Source organism: Arvicanthis niloticus, chromosome 26, assembly GCF_011762505.2.
Source record: "Arvicanthis niloticus isolate mArvNil1 chromosome 26, mArvNil1.pat.X, whole genome shotgun sequence".
Classification (NCBI taxonomy): Eukaryota; Metazoa; Chordata; class Mammalia; order Rodentia; family Muridae; genus Arvicanthis; species Arvicanthis niloticus.
Genome location: NC_133434.1, coordinates 35,273,241 through 35,291,608, shown reverse-complemented (window position 1 = coordinate 35,291,608; position 18,368 = coordinate 35,273,241). Strand labels below are relative to the sequence as shown.

The window sequence follows — 18,368 nt, the reverse complement described above, 5'->3', positions numbered from 1 at the left end:
TGGAGACCAGAGTGTGATTCAATCCCGTTTATTCTTCAGTCTCTCTTCTTCTCTCTAAGTCCCTAGTTCCTAGCAGCTAACCCTAGTTCCAGTTGCTAGTCTCTTTCCAAGTTCTTTCTCCAAGTGCTAAGTGCCTAACACTTAATAATCTCTTCTGTCTGCCTCTCACCTTTTATATGTCTCACTTCTAAGCCACGCCTTTAAGCCACGCCTTTAAATCATGCCCTTAGGTCTTGTCTCTAAATCAGATCTCTAAGTCATGACCTTAAGTCTCAGCTCTAACTACACAGAGAAACCCTGTCTCAAAAAAAAAAAAAAGTCTCAGCTCTAAATCACACCTTTAAGTCTCACACACCCAAGGGGAAGATCCTGGGTATCTAAAGCAAGATGTTATCAGAGTGTGCTCAGCTGTTGTAGGCTGATGTAATCAAGTCTCTTGTCAGGGTATATGGCTCAAGATGGCTGCAAGGATGATAGCCGCCTTCTGTCGGCTCCCCATAATTTATTGGTATAGATTTTATGAACATTATATATATCATCACTAATGAAGCTGGAGAGCTCTCCACTCTCTCCAACTGTGTGGTAAGAACCACTCAAAGTGTGTGAGAACTTGGTTTCCCTTTCGGAGACCACGACTCCAGTGGCCAGCAGATGGCAGCCCAGGTATCTCCCGGTGCTTAAGGACTGGTTTGGTGGTCCACTGGGTATCAGGATTTGTTCTGGTAACTTATGGAGTAGTGGATCAATAAGGAGAACCTCAAAGGGTCTGTATAAAGCCTTCAGCCCAGTAAGGATTCAGGATGTTCACACTCCACAGTGGAGTCCAGCTGTCTCCACAAAATATTGAAGACCAGGCCATCTTTGGCCATGATGGACAGGTTTACTCTAAGTTGCACTCTAGGGAATTAGGTGTTTGCAGACTCTGCTCTGAACATGTAGTTTTTGCTTCGCCTCGTGAAGCTGTCTGTTTTACCTGGCCAGATGGAGCAAGGAGCCCTGTGGAGCACAGGGAATTGGTGATACAGCTAGCAGCGGGCCCTCAAGAAAGTGCATCATAAATCTAAATAGCCGATATGCAGGATATCTGACATCTGATCTTTGTGAAAGGCCCAAAGGGGTCACGACCCCCGACTGAGAACTACTGTTTATAGTCTATGCTTGTATGTGTGTGCCTACCTTGGCTGGCCTGACGGCTGCCACCAGACAGAAAAGCATTTTTTAAAATATACTTTTAATTACATATTTGCATGGCTGTGCACATGTGTGAGTGCAGATGCCCACAGTGACCATGAAAGGGTGTCAGATCCCCTAAGCTGGAGTTATAGGCACTTGTGAGCCACCCCACGTGGATGGTGGGAACCAAATTCAGGCCCTCTGCAAACACAGTAACTGTTCGAGTCCTCTCTCCAGCACCCGCTTGTGTTGTGTTGAGACAGGATCTCAGGTGGCTCAGGGTGCCCTCAAACTCACTGTGTAATTGAAGATGGCTCTGAACTCTTGATCCTCCTGCCTCTACCTCCCAAGTACACATCAGATGTCTGCAGCCACACTCATGTCCCTCTATTTGTGGGTGACAAAGGGGTTGTCATGCCGTTTCAGTTGATTAAACACCCACTCCAAGGCTGTGACTTCAAGTGGGCATGGTGTACCCCCACCAAACTGCGAAGTACTCCAAGTGTGTGACTCCCCCTGTGAGATGTAACAGGAAACCCCTCTGGCACCACTCAAGGCTGAGTTTATTCACTTTATACTTGAAACATGGCCCTCCCTCTGGACTTCACTGACTTCCACCACCTCCTTCCCCTTTGCCACTCTCTGGACTAACATCCCTCCCTGTGGAAGGGTCTTTAAGCAAGGGGCCCTTCCTCCCCACCGAGGCTACTTTGTCTATAAGGGTGCCAACCAGAGCCCCAGAAGAGCCTCCTGGGAATACCTTAGGTTATATAGGGGTAGGGGCTCAGGATACAGTTCAGTTGGTAGAACATTTGCCTAGCATGCCCCTGGAAATTCACAGCACTGCATAACTCAGACTTATTATGCACGCCTGGAAGTCCAATAAGAGGATGAAAGTAGGAGGATCGGAAGTTCAGTCAGCCTGGAGTACAGGACACTGACCCCAGCCCTGTCTCCCTAAACTGCTCTCACTCAAAAGGTGTTGGGAGCCAACCTTTAGCAGAAAGCAGCTATCAACATGCTAGCCACGCCTCCAAGGCTTATGTCATTTCCACACGCCTACAAGGGGCGTGGCAAAAGTGTATCAATACCCTAGATTTCCCTTCAAAGAGACTTGACTAGAGACTTGATCAGAACGTCTGTCTTGTCTTGTCTCCATTCCTTGCGTCTTTTCTCCTCATCCTCACTCTCTCTCCCTCTAGACCCTGACCCGAAGACCGGAGTGGCAGTTTGAAGCCAGGCAGAGCAGAGCAGGCCGCAACATAGTAACTAACCAGACTTTTTAAGTCTTTTGTCTCAAGCCAGGTAGAGCAGAGCAGGTTGTAACAAAAAGGAATGTTCTTCCTCTCACTACTTTCTTAGAGAACTGTGTTCCTACCCAAGGGCCTAGCCTCTCACAGAGTTGGGGCGTGACAGAGCAGTCCTTATCCCCCCACCCCCACCCCCCACGCATGAGAGGAAATGGATACTCACTAGGAAAGTGAGTCTTGGCAAGTATCCATGGAAGGGCAGGAAGTGGTCCTCAAACTTTACTCTCCCCACTTCCATCCTATCCTCTTGTTTTAGAGCTCTCCTGGGCTAACTAGTGTCCCCGGAACCCATGTCTACCTAGAGCCTAAGGGACTTCATCTGGAAGTAGGGTCTGTGGACATAGGTGAGGTGAGGTGAGGTCATACAGAGCAGATAGGGTAGGTGCTAACTCAAGGAGAGCAACACCACACAGTGAAGACCCTGATTAATGGGCTCACAGCCCAGAACACCCAGGATGGCCTAGGTCCCACCACAGGCTGGAAGAGGCAGAGAAGAGACATCCTTAGAGCCTATGAGAACACGGCTTTGCTAGTACCTCACCCTCAGAACTGAACAGACAGACACCGGCCGCTGTCATCACGTTCATGGCACCATTACAGCTGAAAAGTCATGTGGACTGCACACATACCTGGGCAGCAAGGAATTGGGACCTCAAGGATTCCACTAAATACAGCCTGGAGAGGCATCAAGATACCCTGTTGTCCTGTTTCCAGAAGGAGCTATAGCTGCAGTCTGGGGCCACACTGAGTAGCCAGGACCTAGAGTGGTGCTCCCCAAAGGAGCCCACGTCAGAGTGGCCTGCGAGGCCCATCCCTCGCAGGGATGGTTCTGATTGGTTCTGGTTTCTCCTACAATCTGCTGTATACTAGGAACCAATATTCTTTTTTTTTTTTTTTTTTTCTTTTTTCTTTTTTTTCTTTTTTTTTTTTTTTTTTTTTTTTTTTTGGTTTTTCAAGACACGGTTTCTCTGTGTAGCCCTGCCTGTCCTGGAACTCAGTCTGTAGACCAGGCTGGCCTTGAACTCAGAAATCTGCCTGCCTCTGCCTCCCAAGTGCTGGGATTAAAGGCGTGCGCCACCACTGCCCGGCATGGGAACCAATATTCTTGAAGCTTGACAGTAGAAATCCAGGGAGATGAAGCCAGGCGCCACCCAGACAGCTTTCTAGGGTGACATTCCTAGTCAACTGTCCAAGAGGCACACAGTGGCCCAAGGCCTCAGGAACTCACTATTCCTAAATACTTTGGTGAGTTTTTAAAAATATTTTCTTAGGGCTGAGATGGTTCAGTCAGTACTTTTTTTGCAAGCACAAGGCCAGTGAACCTGCCTGATGGGCAGGTTCCAGGGCAATTAAGGATCCTGTCTTAAAAACAAGGTGACTAGCGTTCCTAAAGGACACCTGAGGTTGTCCTCTGGCCTACCTACGGTGACCACACCCCATATTTCCCACTGTTTTCTTACTACAGGCTCCCCAAAATGTACAGTCTTCAGGCCCCACAAACCAGGCCTGTCCCTACTTAGGAGATAGGACCTTCTGATGCTAGTCCTGAGAAGGCGGTGTCCTGGAGATAGGCAGGGAATGTGCCGGGTGGCTGAGGGGACAGATGCATGGGAGGAGTCCAGTTCCCCACTGTACTTTCTGGTAATGTTACCCACGTCATTGTCTAGAGAGGTGTGGCCAGGCTACCAAGAGCCCAGACTCTAAGAGCTTTAGTCAACTTGCTGAAGGCTCAGGGCCACCTCCCATGAATGTCGACTAGCTTCTCATTGTCTCCCAGCACTGGGACAACTTGTGAGACACTCTCAGCGACAGGCCTGGAGATTCTCTACTTCACTGGCATAGGCTCCTCTAAGGAACACAGTATTGGGGGGAGAGGGTGGGGGGGGGCTGGCGGCAGCAGAGAGGCCCCTCAGGTCTGCCCTAAAAGAAAGCCTCGCGCCCTAGGACCCCAGACGAACAAGTCTCTCCCTCAGTCCAGAACTCCCATCTGCCCTCCCGCTCCGCCCTCAACACACACTCCCCAAAACTAGAAACAGCCACCGACCAGGCTGGGCTTCAAAACAGCCTTTATTCAGTCCTCTCACCCATCACCACCCTCAGCCCCAGCATGGGCTAACCCAGAGAAAGACCACAAGGGAAAACTGAGGCGCAGTCCCGCAGTCCCTGAGTGCAGCAGAAAAGAGGCAGGGCCATGCACAGAGTGTCCCCAAGACTCACAGCACAGGCCAGGCAGTGCTGACTGCCAAATGAGGTGGTGGCACCTTGTGCCAAGGAGACCTATATCTGAGGCCTGGGAGGAGGTGGGCTGGGGAGAGGCAGGAACCACCATGCTGGGAACAAAGGCACCAGGCAGGTGGTGAGAGATTCAGGCTGAGATGAGCTGTCTCAAAAGACTGACTTGTAATGTCTCAGACCCTTATAACAGGTCTCAGGGAATCAATAAAACAAGGGCTTGACAACTCTGCCTTTCATGTAGCTCAGAACCCCGGCCAGCTTTAAGGGCTTAGCTGAAAGTGGCCTCTGGCTCCCTGGAGACTAGGTTCTCAACAGCATGTGACTAGAGTGTGAAGTTGGACAAGAGACTGGGAGAAATCCCCCCATCCCCCGCTAGGCTGAGGGTGGGGACAGTAAAAGAACCACTCTTCCTTGCTGCCATTGCCCGCAGAGAATCAGTAACCACCAGTCCCCAGAGCCACTTGGAACCGTGGGGCCCTGCAGAGCAGATGAAGCCCAGAGGTGGAACTGCTCAGTTTAAAGCACAAAAGAAATTATGATCCAGAAACCTAGGGCCCAGGGGTAGGCAGCTTCAGGTGAGCCAGGGGCCAGGTAGGTAGCAAAGTTTCCTGCTTCTGTCCTACAGATCCCTCGCCTGCATGTCACCAGAAGACATCTCCATAAGGCCAGCCCAGTCCTGAGAGATAGGGGTGTTATTCAGGCACCTCTAATAGTAGTGAAATTCACGGGAGGGCAGGGGCCAGGATCTTTTATATACTTCCCCAAACTAAATTCCATCTTAAGTTTGGGGGGTGGCGGAGGAACAAAGTAAAAAACAAACCTGAAACCTGACCACAACAGTTGAGTCTCTCAACAAGGCTCACCCATCCCTGCCCCCAATGCAGAGCTCACGCTGCTGCCACAGCGCATGTAATTAATGTGTGCACACATGGACAGACGCCATGGCCTGTTACCCCCAGTAAGCCAGCCTCACTGCTGACTGCTAACATGCAGCGTGTAAAAGGCCCAGGGCTCAGGAACATAGATGACACCAGGGTACTTCTTTCTGAGGACAGGGTCATTCCACAGCCAAGCGACCCACAGAGCCACCAGTAAGAGGGTGAGGGCGAAGGAATAGAAGAGGAAGAGGCCATTGCTGTCCAGGAAGAGGCGCCTGCGCTTCTGGTGCAGGACGAGAGCCAGCATGGCAAAGAAGGTGAAGATGAAGAGGATGAAGATCTGGCCCTCGGTGACCAGGTACCTGCAGAAAGAGAACAGGGGTGGAGATGAAGCGGGTGCCATGGCAACACCATCCCTGGCATCTGGACCAAGTCCTAGGCTGCCCTCCCAGTCAATCAGAACAGCTCACCTAGTGAGAGGACCCAGTGTGCCCAGAGGCATCGCGCTATTCTGACTTCTTTTTTGTTTGTTTGTTTTTTTGAGACAGGGTTTCTCTGTGTAGCCCTGGCTGTCCTGGAACTCACTCTGTAGACCAGGCTGGCCTCGAATTCAGAAATCCGCCTGCCTCTGCCTCCCAAGTGCTGGGATTAAAGGTGTGCGCCACCACTGCCCGGCTACTCTGACTTCTTTAAGTGGTTTAATAATCTGCTGGACAGCTAGGTGAGGTGGTGCAAGACTTTAATCCCAGCACTGGGGAGGCAGAGAGGCAGGCAGATCTTTCTGAGTTTGAGGACAGCCTGGTCTACAGAGTGAGTTCTAGGACAATCAGACCTATATACAGAGCTGCAAACATGTTTCAAAATAATAATAAAGATGATGATGATGATGATAATGGGCAAGGTGCCTCACAGGTTTACCCTGTGTCCAGGAGGCAGTGGCAGAACTTGCCACACAGCAAGTTCCAAGGCTATGTGTTGAGAGTCACAGGATATCTGGGCTTTGGTCTCTGGCTTTTCTGACCACATTAGGACACTTCCACATGACAAAAAAACTGGCTCTGGGGGAGCAAGAGAATGTATTCTGTGCCTAGAACACTGTGCAACACATAGTCTCAGTCCTCACACGCCCTGGGCTCTCAGCTCCTGCCTGCTTGGTTTCTGGAGACATCTGAGTTTAGGGGATGCCATCCCAATACATGGAGGCTATTGTCATTGCTGTCCCCTTGGAAGCTGGACCACTGTCATCTCCTAGAGATGTTACACCCGAATACAGGGTACTCAGAGGCACTAGGAGACTTCCACAAGGTTACCTACCTGTCTGCCTCTAGGGCATCTTGATGCTGACCACTAAAGGAGCTCCGGCCTTACAACCCCATGGTCTGGGACCTTGGGGATGGCATGCAACAACTTTGAATGACAACTTCAAGGCTTTCTCCCTTATAAACAGCCCCACCTCTCAAGGTGTCTGACAAGGGTTGTGTGTATCTCTTGGAGAAAGCATTTTATTCAGTGAATGGTGCACTGTCTGTCATGGATCTGCCAATGTCTCACTAACATGTCAAGGTGAGACTGTGGCAGTGAGCATGCCCAGGTCAAGCCTCTTTCTTTCTGGCATAATGCCACTATCTCTAACCCCACCCTTAAGAACACAGGTTAGCTCTAGTGGGTCAGCTTGTAGGCCTGACAGGCCCTGGAAATGGCTAGCTTTGACCCAGGAAGAAAGGGCCTTTTATCATGTGGAGGGGGCTTCCCACCTAAGAGAACCCAGTTTTGCTGGGTCCTTCCTGTAATCCCACCGTCCTCTGGGTGTGTGAGAAAGACCTGTCTCCAAGGAAAAAATGATGAGGAAATAAGGGTCTGGCTGAGGCCTGAGAGGGGAGTCTAGTGTGGGGACCTCAGGAGAACAAAGGAACGGGAAAGGGCACTATTCCTCCTGGTCTGTCCGAGTCACCTTGGCATCATGGTGCTCTTCTCTACTCACTGGATCCCAACATCTCCTGAGACAGGGACAAGGCCAGTATAACTCCTATTTCAGAGGGGTAAACTGAGGCTCAAGATTCACAGGAAGTATAGCTACAGGTAGACTCCTGGCCTCAAGGCGGCTCTAATATGCTGGGAGGTAGGGCAGAGGAAAGGGCAGCCTCACCATCTCTGTTGATCACCATCTTAGTGATGAATATCCTGGTAACAGACGCCACTGCAAGACACAGTCTTCACTCAACCAGGAAGAAGCAGAGGCCTGGAGAGAGATCTCTCTCTCTCTCTCTCTCTCTCTCTCTCTCTCTCTCTCTCTCTCTCTCTCTCTCTCTCTCTCTCCAGGGTCCATGTAGCCCAATATAGCCTTAAACTTTTATAGCCAATGCTAACCTTGAACTCCTGATCCTCCTGTCTCTACCTCCCAAATGCTAGGATTACAGGAGTGGGCCATCACACCCAGCGCTGTTTATGTGTGGGTTTTTACTGTGGTGGCTCGTTCAGTGCCTGTGCCCTTCACCCTACCCCACGTGCCAATATCCACTCACCAGTAGTACAGACCACTGGGCACCACCAGGAGCAGGGCAGGCCCTGGCATGTGGCTCTCGGCCTTGGAGGTAGTAAAGCAGCCACTGAAGTACATGAAGAGGATGAGGAAGAAGGGGATGTACCTGTGACAGAGAGGCGACAGCTTACAGGCCTGGCCAGGGGTAATTCCCCACCACCTTTCCACTGGTCCCCTGCACTGTCACTTAGCGTGTCACCGAGTTGGCATGTCACGTTCTACATTCAGTCTTTTCTGCCCTGGGAGTCGGAGTGGGAGGAACAGAGACAAAAAGGTGAGTCTCACGCAGAGTCCCAGGCGCCTGTGTTAAAACTGAGGTGAAGGGGTGGGTGCCATGGCAACCACCTCCTGCCTGGCTTCCCTCTCTGCACTTGGTGCCTGCCCTGTCCTTTGGTCCACACGGAGATGAGGGGATGAGGGCCTCTGTTTCATCCATGTCCCTCAAATACCAGCAAGCCTGGTGCCACAGTAGCCTGGAAACTGGGCTACCCAGCAGGGCTGAGGTCAGAGAGAACACAATGCTGGGGGAACCCAAGGAGAGCTGTGAAGCTCCTCACTCACCCTCAGCCCACAGGCCCTATCCCATCCAAGAGTGTGATATCTGCCCTGCCACACGGGGGCTCCCTTTTCCTTCCAATATATACATGTACACACACATACACACACACACACACATGAGCATGCATGCCACACTAATGCACGTAGGCACACACATGCACACTTGCTCAAACTCCTACTAACATGCAACCCTTTTCTGTCATGTGACACCCCGACCCTCCATATTCAGTCAGCTCCCCCAACCTCTCCTGAGTTCCTAGCTTGTTCCTCCTCTCCCAGCTTCCAGAGGGAAGAGTCATCCGTCAAGGTTGGGAAGAGCTGGCAAGAGAGGCCTGCTCAGAGGTTCCCCAGGACCTTCTGAGCCAAGAGGATGAAGCTCCGTAATCTAAGACAGACCCACGGACACCAGTGCTGGGCGCGTGCTGAGGGAAGCGTCTCTCGATACTAGCCCCTCACCTCTTTCCCCTGGCTTTAGTTCATCTTGTATAGCATGAAGGGCGGCAGAGGAAACGTCTTTATCAGAGCCCCGAGTCTCTGATTCTGACCACTCATGCCTGAGGTTTTCCTGAGTGGCAGTAGTGGTGGTGGTAGGGAGATTCCCCTTGGAGTTCTAAGATGGGAAACACAAACTGTGCCACCCAAACCTGGCCCTGCTGGCTCTTCTCAGCTTTCTACACCCAAAACCATCTGCGTGTGTTTACCAGGGCTCAGGCATGACTGAGGACAAACATCTGCTTGCTGCCCTCTAGTGGCCACTGTGGGAACTTCATGTAGGAAGGAGCTGGGTCTTCCTAGCACACTGACCAGGGGTTCCCACTCATAACACCTTAGCTGAGAAGAGAATGCCATCCCAGATGCTCTACTCAATCCTTGGAGGCCTGGGATTCAGGGAGCCTTGTCCAGTATCTCTTGGTGCCTGGACCCTGGATGGAACATAGAGCCGTCAGCCCGTCACTCACCACATGCAGTGGCCCAGGTGCTCGTCGTAGTAGTACAGCAGCTCAAAGGAGTCGATCTGAGAAGGCACAGGGGTGGCAGAGTGAGGGGGCTGGGACCCACTCCTGCCCCTTTCAACCCCCCACCTCCACACACCATTCTCATTCCCTCCTTAGGGTACCAGAGGCCAGTTACTGTGCCATGGGGTTTTTTTTGTTTTTTGGTTTTGAGACAGGGTCTTGCTATATAAACCAGGCTGGTCTTGAACTTGCAGCAATCCCTTTCTCTTTGTCTCCTGAGTGCTGGGGTTACAGATGTGCACCCCACAGTCAGTCAGACACGGTGTCCCTTTGAATTAGGAGCATACTAGTTTGGATGGACATAGACCAACATTAGTGCCCTCACTTAGGTGCATGCTTGTAATTCTAGCACCCCAGGAGGCAGAAACAGGAGGATCAGGAGTTCAAAGTCATCTCTGCCCACTTACACAAATTTGTGGTCAGCCTGGGCTACACGAGTCATGATGACTGACAAGGGAGCCTCTTTAGCCTCTAAGAACAGACTCCCCAAAATGCAGCTCTGGTAGAGTGGATAGGGAGGCAGCCTCACCAGAGTCTCTGGCTTGAGATTCTTGATGATAGGGTTCTCTCTGACGGACAGGTGGTGCTGGTACCCACTGAAGAGCAAGCGGTGGTTGACGGAGTCGCCCACCAGGTGGATGCTGGCTCCCATGATGAACGTGATGATACTGACATAGATTATAGACCGTGGCAGCGTCCGGGGGGACCGCTCGATAAGCTGAGGTGAAGAGTGAGGTCCATGGCATGCCCCTGCCCCAATCACAATGTGTGGTAACCTCTGCCTCCCTTCCCTCAGAAAAAAATGAGATAGATAGAAAGTCCCTCTGGAAGTCCCTGATGGTTCCTTAGTAGGGCAGCCTAGCTCCAGATCACCACGGTAGGGTGTAAACCCAGCAGGGTCCGCTGAACATGGGGTGGAGAAGGGGTTAGAGATGGTACCAGAGCTTCAAGGCAGGCATCCTGACCAGGCCTGGCCCTTTCACTACCTCAGTGTGTCCTGTGTGCACCTTGGGTAGGCTAGCATAATGCACAGATCTGATTTTTGAGTGACAAGCCCCAGCAAACAGAAACTGCCAGGGTGTACGAAATGAGCGTGGATGTTCTAAAACCACAGGAACTGTATCTTGACGCTGTGCTTCTCCTACTTTAGGGATTTGAAATGTCTTTAAGTTTTCATTTTTTAAAAGATTTATTTATTTTATGTATATGAATACGCTGTAGCTGTCTTCAGACACACCAGAAGAAGGCATCGGATCCCATTACAGATGGTTGTGAGCCACCATGTGGTTGCTGGGAATTGAACTCAGGACCTCAAGAATAACAGTCAACACTCTTAACTGATGAGACATCTTTTCAGGCCTTATTTTTAAATTTTTTAAAGAAACATTTACCTATTTCTTGTGTGTATTTATGTAGGTACACAGGTAAAGGTCAGAGGGCAATCTGTGGGAGTTGCTTCTCTTTTCTGTCATGTGGGGATGAAATTCAGGCTGTCAGCTTACCAGCGCATGAAATGTGAGTACATGCATGCATGCATGCTTACGTGTGTGCGTGCGTGTATATGTGTGAGACAGAGAGAAAGAGAGAGAGGGGGCGGGGGAGGGAAGAGAGAGGATGGGAGGAAGATAAGCCAGTCTGTACCTTTAGCAGGAGGAAGGGGGTGATGACGTTGTAGACCATATGGAAGTAGTCCCCGACACTCGGCTTGTTGAGAGGAAACCACTGGATTGGGAATACCAACTGGGGAGAGAGCATGCACTCACAGGAAGGCCTGCAGACCATACTGTACACCAGCCCCTCACAGACACCGTGGCCACTTGGAATCCCTTCAGTAGCCCCAGGCCAAAAGGACTCCCAGAGAGAAACTGAGTCCCACAGACAATAAGTGGACTTTCCCAGTCATACACGATACACAGAAATCCAGGGCCTATCTTAGGCCCTCTATGCGATAGCACTTTTTTTTCCCCCAATTTTTATTTTTTACAGTTTTATGTTTAATCTTTTATCTAAGGACAAAACACACATACAATCTAAAATCCTTCCTAATTTGAAAACCTTTCTTTTTCCTTCAGCCTTTTTTTAAACCAAAAATACGCGATCACGGTCACATCTGTTTTATTCCCCTGACCGCCTGGAGTGTCAAATGCCTGCTGAACCTCTCGCTGTGAGGGCTGTGTAGGTCCTTTACTCCTTGATTACGTTGATTTTAAGGCATTTTGCTTTGTTTTTCAGGCTACTGTGAATGGGGCTGTCTTTCTGATTTCTTTCTCAGTCTGTCTGGTATAGAGAAAGGTTACTGATAAGACAGGGTCTCTCTGAAGACCATAGAGCTCAGACAGGCCATCAAAGTCCACGTTTAGTGTGGAAGGTTACGCTTCACTAATAGAGGCAGAAACGTGCATATGTTGCTATAGAGATATAAAGTAATCAAGGTGCAGAATATAGGGTATAAAACAAAACTTCCTTTGGTTAGAAAAAAAAAAAGAAATTTCTATATATGTTTACGTAAGCAGAGAAAGGAGTGGATGGGTATACCCCAGCCCCTCAGAGGCTGGACAGGATGGGACCAGGAAGGTCTAACACTTCCTTATTTTTGGAACTTCTACTCTCACTACTTGGAAGTGACTTTAATTATTACAAGTTTGGTCAGTTATAATATGCAAAACCAGCTTATGGCTCTGCCTCCAGAGGACAATGAGGGAGGACAGATACGCTGTTCCCCTCCCCAAACCCTTCTGTCTGGCTCACTAATTTGGTCAAACCTGGTTTGACTACTTCAAGGTGGGCTACAGGGAACACAGGATGATGACTGGGCTCTCTCACTGGCATGGCTGGCCAGTCACCCAGCTACAGAACATCAAAGCCTCTGGGTTTGCTACAGGAAGTGATGATGTCAGTGAGGTTACTCAGCACAGCTCAGCCTCACACTTACCATGGCAATGGGGCGGCCGAAGTCCAGAACCCAGTTCTGCAGTGTGAAGTAGAACCAGAGGTCCAAGTGGAAGGGAGCTGTGCGGTCTTTGTCTTCGGCCTTCATGGAGCCATGCCTGGTGAGGAGCGAGAGACTAGGGCCAGCCCTCTCTCCTCCGGCTTTGCCGTCAGCCCGAGGGGAGTCTAGGCACTTGAAGACAGAACATGCATGCTATCTAGATGGGAAACTGGATATAGTGAAGAGGATAGTGAATTTCAGTTGCCCAAATACCCTGTGACTCAGGAAGAAGCTGACCCATGGGTAAGTCACTGTCAAGCCTCCATTATAGAATGATGGCAGAACAAAACAAAACATGAAAAACAAATGAGGTGGTCTGGAGAGATGGCTCAGCGGTTAAGAGCACTGACTGCTCTGCCAGAGGTCCTGAGTTCAACTCCCAGCAACCACATGGTGGCTCACAACCATCTGTAATGGGATCTGATGCCCTTTTCTGGTGTGCATACAGACAGAGCACCTACAGGGAACAAGCATTCCTCACGCCAGTCATGGCAGCATGAAACCGGTGTTGTGCTCTCTCCAACTAGGCCCTCAGGAGTTCTGTGAGTGTGTGTGCATGCACACATACCATGCCACGCATATGGAGGTTAAAAGACGCATGCACACACACTCAGGCAGAGTGTTCATGTGTTACATGGCAAAGCTGCCTCAGGCCATATGTGCTGGCATCTTTTGCTGGGGTGGGGGAGGGGCTGAGTTCACACTAACTGCCATCGAACTGCAAGAGTTCTGGATAGCACAGAACTCAAGTCTGGGTTCCCAGTGCTCTCAGCAGCTTACTATTCCATCACTATAACAAGCCGGCTGGCATTTGAGGTCAATCTAGAAAAGGATCAGTGTAGCCAGAAACAATCTGCAGAACTGTTGGGAGCCGACTCGTAGCAGAAAGTGGCTATCAGCTTTGCAGATCCCCCGACAAGAGACTTGTTTTTCAACAGCCTACAACAGCTGAAGCACACGCTAATAAATATCTTGTTTTGCTGTTTAGTGCCCACAGCTGCAAGGCACACGTGGTACCCACGCTCACAAGGCGCGCGGTGCACGTGCTATCCACGCTATACATGCCTGTAAGGCATACGTCATATCCACACCTTCAAGGCACGTGGCAAAAGCCTATAAATACCCCGTCTTCCCTTCAATGAGAGAGACAAACGGGACTTGAGACTTGATCAGAACCTCTGTCTTGTCTCCATTCTTCTGGTCTCTTCCCCTTTATCCCCACTCTCTCTCTCTTGCTAGACCCTGAACCGAATACCGAAGCGACAGAGCGGTCCGGGACACAGAACCTACTACCAAAAGGAAGGGTGCTTTAATGCGGGGACTGGCGCCTTTAACGGGGGTAGAGGGGGAAAGGGGAGAAGCTGCATGTGAGCAGGAGGAGAAGGCCTGGGGTGGGGGGAGAAGGCCTGGGGGAAGAGGAGAAGGCACTGCAGAAGTCCCAGGCCTATCAGGGACAACGTGGTAGAGCTGGCCAGGCCTAAGGCAGGGCAGATATTCAGGTTAACTATGCAGACTGCTCAGAGTTTGGTGATAGCCCCCCCAGGAGAGACCCTGTTTGTTCCTTCCTCTTTATGACTTTTCAGAACAGGCCTCAAACAAGCCATGAGTGATGAGGAGGTGCAGGGAAGAGAACGTGGGTGTCCTCTGTGTTTCATTCTGAAGCCCCCAACTCAGACAGAGCTGGGATGTTTGGTATAAAGAATTAAGGGGCCAGGAGGTATGGTGCATACCCCTAATCCCTGCACTCAGGAGGCAGAGGCAGGGCGATCTCTGAATTCTTAGCAAGCCTGGAATATAGATTGAATTCTAGGACAGCCAGGACTACACAGAGAAACCCTGTCTCTGAAAGAAAAAAGAAAAAAAGAAAAAAGAATAAAAGGTTTTTGAAAGCACACACATAGGGAAATGGGGGCACTTGGTGCATGCCTCTAAAAATTACTAGCTCACACTAGCGGCTCCTTAACAACTTCTCTTTCTATCCCAGGAAGCATTTCTGTACGTGGGAACCCCTGACATCAGGGCAGGTGGGGGGAAAGCAGTAGCAAGCAACAAAGAAAAGGGGGAGACACGAGCTGGACAATCCAGACTCACACACACGGATTTTCAGAATCCTGCTCTGCTCTGCAGGTCTTTCTCTCTGTGTGCTTGCTGGGTGCGCTTTTCCTCAGCCTAATAAAAGCCTTCCTTTACCAGCAACACATAGACAAAAGACAGGCAAACATCTGAAGCGCTTTCTTCTGTGGCAGATCACACAGGGGAAAGGGACCTCCCCTCAACACGCAAGCTCAAGTCTGGAAGGTGAACAACCTCAAGCTTGTCCCAAGTTTCTGACTCCAGACTTCTCAGGCTGAGCCTCCAGGCCATGCTGGTCCTAGGCCCCCATCAGGAGCGACAGAGAACAGAGGACATTGGTGAAAGCCAATGCCAGGTAACTTGAGGCAAGCCCGGCCTTTGCTCCTGCTCCCCTCCTCAGCTTCCCAAGTCTACCACACCGGGTAAACTGACACCTCGACAGCTGGGAAGCCAGTACCACACAGCAGCATCTGCAAGCCTGGGAGAGCTTGTCCACAGAGCTATGAATGGGGAGTGGAGAGATGGGCTCCAGCTCCTTATAACCAATGAGATGCCTGACATAATGAGAGCAGGCCATTTCAATAAAAATGAAGACGTGCAGACAAACAGCAATGAGGGGAAAAAAGGTCACTGAGAGATGGCTGTGGTGGCTCTCACCTTTCATCCCAGCACTCAGGAGGCAGAGTCTGGTGGATCTCTGAGTTCGAGGCCAGCCTGGTCTACAGCTGGAGTTCCAGGACAGCCAGGGCTACATAATAGAGACCATGTCTAAACACAACAGAAATCCAAAGACAGCTTAAATGTAAACACGTTAGCATTAGCGCACACCTAACAGGTAGAAAACAACCGTGACAGCCACACATGTGGAAGATAATTTTGACTTCCTTAGCGCCAAGGGCAGCTTGCTGGATGCCTGCTGAACGCGTGGGATGTTTTTGGGCATTATAAAGCCTGAGCCTCAGTGTGATCAGGCTCCGTACCGCACACTGGACCTACTCCCTTTTCAGTCAGAGGTGATGAAGCAGTACTTAGAAGAGTAAAGGGACCGTCAAGTGACAAGAAGCTACTCAGTAATGTGCCCAGGGGCAAATCTGCCATGATAGCATGTATATACAAACTAAGATGGCTACCGTGTTACCAAGCCACAGAGGGCTCATGGGATGACCACCAGGTCGAAATGTTACCAGAAGCAGCACCGCGCATGCTCAGAGAACTGCTCCCGCGTCAAAAAGCAAATAGCCCACGAGTTCTTCGGGAACAATGGAAAAGCTGGCCTCAGTCCAGTCTCGCAAAACTCCCCCCAGACCATCCCAAACCACACCAAGGGCTTCCTAAAATTCACCTGGTGCACACCAGTGCTCAAAACTCCCCATGGCTCTTTGGTCCCTATGGCATATGGATACTCCATATTTAACAGGGCACTCGGGATGAGGAAAGTAAGGAGCCTGCTGCTCAAGAAGTGAGCAGCCTCCCCACCCAGAGTAAGTACCTCTGACTTCAGACTCCAGGAGCTTCGTGTCCAACTCCGGGACATTGGGGGCACTTTGAAGTCGGCCCAGCCCCTGTCGTTCATTTTCTCTCACACCCGTGACACACACCTTGTCTTTCCTGACATTCTTCCACTCTCTACCATGTTCAGTTTCTATGGGCTGGGAATTGAACCCACGACTTTCTGCATGCTATGCAGTCACTACTGACTGAACTACATCCCCCTAGAAACCTGCCTCTGCCTCCCAAGTGACGGGGTTAAAGGCGTAGCCACCCCGTGCCCGGCCTAACAGCCTTAAGTGTCTGTCCTCTGCAGTCTTGTACATTTCAACTCCAGAAAGCTCTCCAGGATTAGCTGTCATCTGTGTTAGCTCCTACTTTCCCGTCTGCCACCAGGCACAGAGCTAGGCACATGACAGGTGCTTATTCAATACGTGTGACACGCGGGGGATGCTTATGGTCAGTGAAGCGGATGGAGGCGGACGGGAGGAAAAGATGAAAGGGCGGGTTTTGTTTCTTTGGCTCTGCCCTGTCGAGCCAGATAAACCCCAAACATCTCCCCTCCGAGGGAAGGGTCCTTCTCATTCAGGATGGGTGCGCGCCACTTCCGCTGTCCCCGGTTAACGGCCCACTTTTCCTGGGCCCCGAGCCTCCTGATTCAGAGCAGAGTCACAGTTTTGCTCAGAGCAGGAGGTTCCTGAAAACTTGGAAGTGGCGCGAGGGCTCAGCCGGGCTGGCCGGGGTGACCTCTGCGTACGTAGCCTATCCCTGCGGTTCCCCTAACCCTGGCGAAGACTCTCAAACTCTGGGGCCCCTCGCGGCCTCCCTGTCCCCGCTCCGCGCGCACCTGGCTTGCACGAATGCGACACCGGGGCCGCCCGCCGCTCCGGGGAGCTGCCGCCTCCGCGCCGCCGCCGCCTCCATGGCCGCCACGCTCGGCCTCGCCTTCCGGGAGGAGAGACGGCTGCGCCGGGCCGCGCGGAGCCTCGGCGCCCAGTGTGGGGGAAGGCTGGGCGGGAGGCGAGCGCGCGGCCCCGGGGCGGGCGGGAGGGGAGAAGAGGAGCTGGAGGCGGAAGGCTGGACGGGAGGAGGGAAAGGAGGGAGGGGAGGAGGAAGAGGAGGGAGGGGAGAAACCGGAGGAAAGAAGGGAGGAGGATGGGGAGGGGCTTAGGGCGGTCCGGGAGAGGAGGGTGGTGAGGGACCGGGTGTGGGGAGGAGGAAGGAGAAGAGGGGAGGGACTGAAGGAGGGAGGAGAGAGAGAGAGAGAAGGAAGGAGGGATGGAGGAAGGGAAGGAGAGTAAGCAGGAGGGGGGATCTCTGCTTGAGAAGGAGGGGCCTAACTTCTGTCCCAGAGGTCTTGGGTCTGAGCTGGATCTGCGCTCCCGGGAGGTGGGGATGCCTGGAGCCTAGGTGGTTGTTTATGTTTGTTTGTTTGTTTTTTCCCCTGGGTCCTCTGCATTTCTGCCGGAAGGAAACCTTGCCTAGCTGGGCTTGAGGGTACTGAACAGAGGTGAACCAGGGACCCAAAGTGATCAAGCTGAGAGGTCATCAGATGACGGGGGGGGGGGGGGGGGGAGCTTTGAGTCCTTCAAGCTGTGCTGGGAGCCCTCCTTCCTCGGAGAAAGACTGCTCGATAAACTATCAACTGTGTTTTGATGGGTGAAGAGTATAGACGAACAGTGGATTCTCTCCTAGTCTCCTAGTTGGGGACAAGGGGGTGATCCAGAATTCAGTCCTGGCGTTGTCATTGCAGCTTGGCTTGGGGAAAGACACACCCCTTCCTCATTCAAACACGTGGGTTCTGTGCAGGAACCCATGAGTCCTGTTCAGAAGTGCGCCTGTTTGTAGCTAATGATAGTGGTGAAGGAAGTTCTGAGGGTCGTGTAGAGGCAATAAGGGGAAACAGGCCTCCCTGGAAGGATAGCAGACATAGGGAGAAAGGGAGAGTTGTGCGATGAACAGCCGTTCTAGTCAAATTGATAAGCTCCAGGCCCAGTGAGACGCCCTGTCTCCAAAAATAAGAGAAACAACTGAGGAGGACACCCATAGACCTCTAGAAGGACCGCTGGCTTCCACACACACCTGCCTGTGTATGTATACAATCTCCAA

General features: G+C 51.4%; 1 protein-coding gene across 2 annotated transcripts; it reads right to left on the bottom strand.

Moving 5' to 3' along the window:
- Window positions 1-4,532: 4,532 nt before the first annotated feature.
- On the bottom strand, window positions 4,533-17,317 carry Cln6 (CLN6 transmembrane ER protein). 2 transcript variants are annotated; one of them, XM_076925714.1, is made up of 7 exons: window positions 17,107-17,317; window positions 12,642-12,756; window positions 11,351-11,449; window positions 10,239-10,427; window positions 9,653-9,708; window positions 8,119-8,241; window positions 4,533-5,958 (listed from the first exon to the last, which is right to left on the bottom strand). In XM_076925714.1, the coding sequence occupies exons 1-7, from the start codon at window positions 17,181-17,183 to the stop codon at window positions 5,688-5,690; spliced, it is 930 nt and encodes a 309-aa protein (XP_076781829.1). In that variant the 5' UTR covers window positions 17,184-17,317; the 3' UTR covers window positions 4,533-5,687. The 2 variants fall into 2 exon arrangements, with proteins under 2 accessions (XP_076781829.1, XP_076781830.1); XM_076925715.1 differs by having other exon boundaries at window positions 12,642-12,867; window positions 17,107-17,248.
- Window positions 17,318-18,368: the final 1,051 nt, after the last annotated feature.

Coding starts and splice junctions, on each gene's coding strand:
- Cln6 (XM_076925714.1), bottom strand. CDS start 17,183: ATGGAGGCGGCGGCGGCGCGGAGGCGGCAGCTCCCCGGAGCGGCGGGC. Junction 10,428..11,350: donor CCCCCTTCCTCCTGCTAAAG/GTACAGACTGGC, acceptor TCTTCACCTCAG/CTTATCGAGCGGTCCCCCCG. Junction 8,242..9,652: donor CACCTGGGCCACTGCATGTG/GTGAGTGACGGG, acceptor TCTCTGTCACAG/GTACATCCCCTTCTTCCTCA.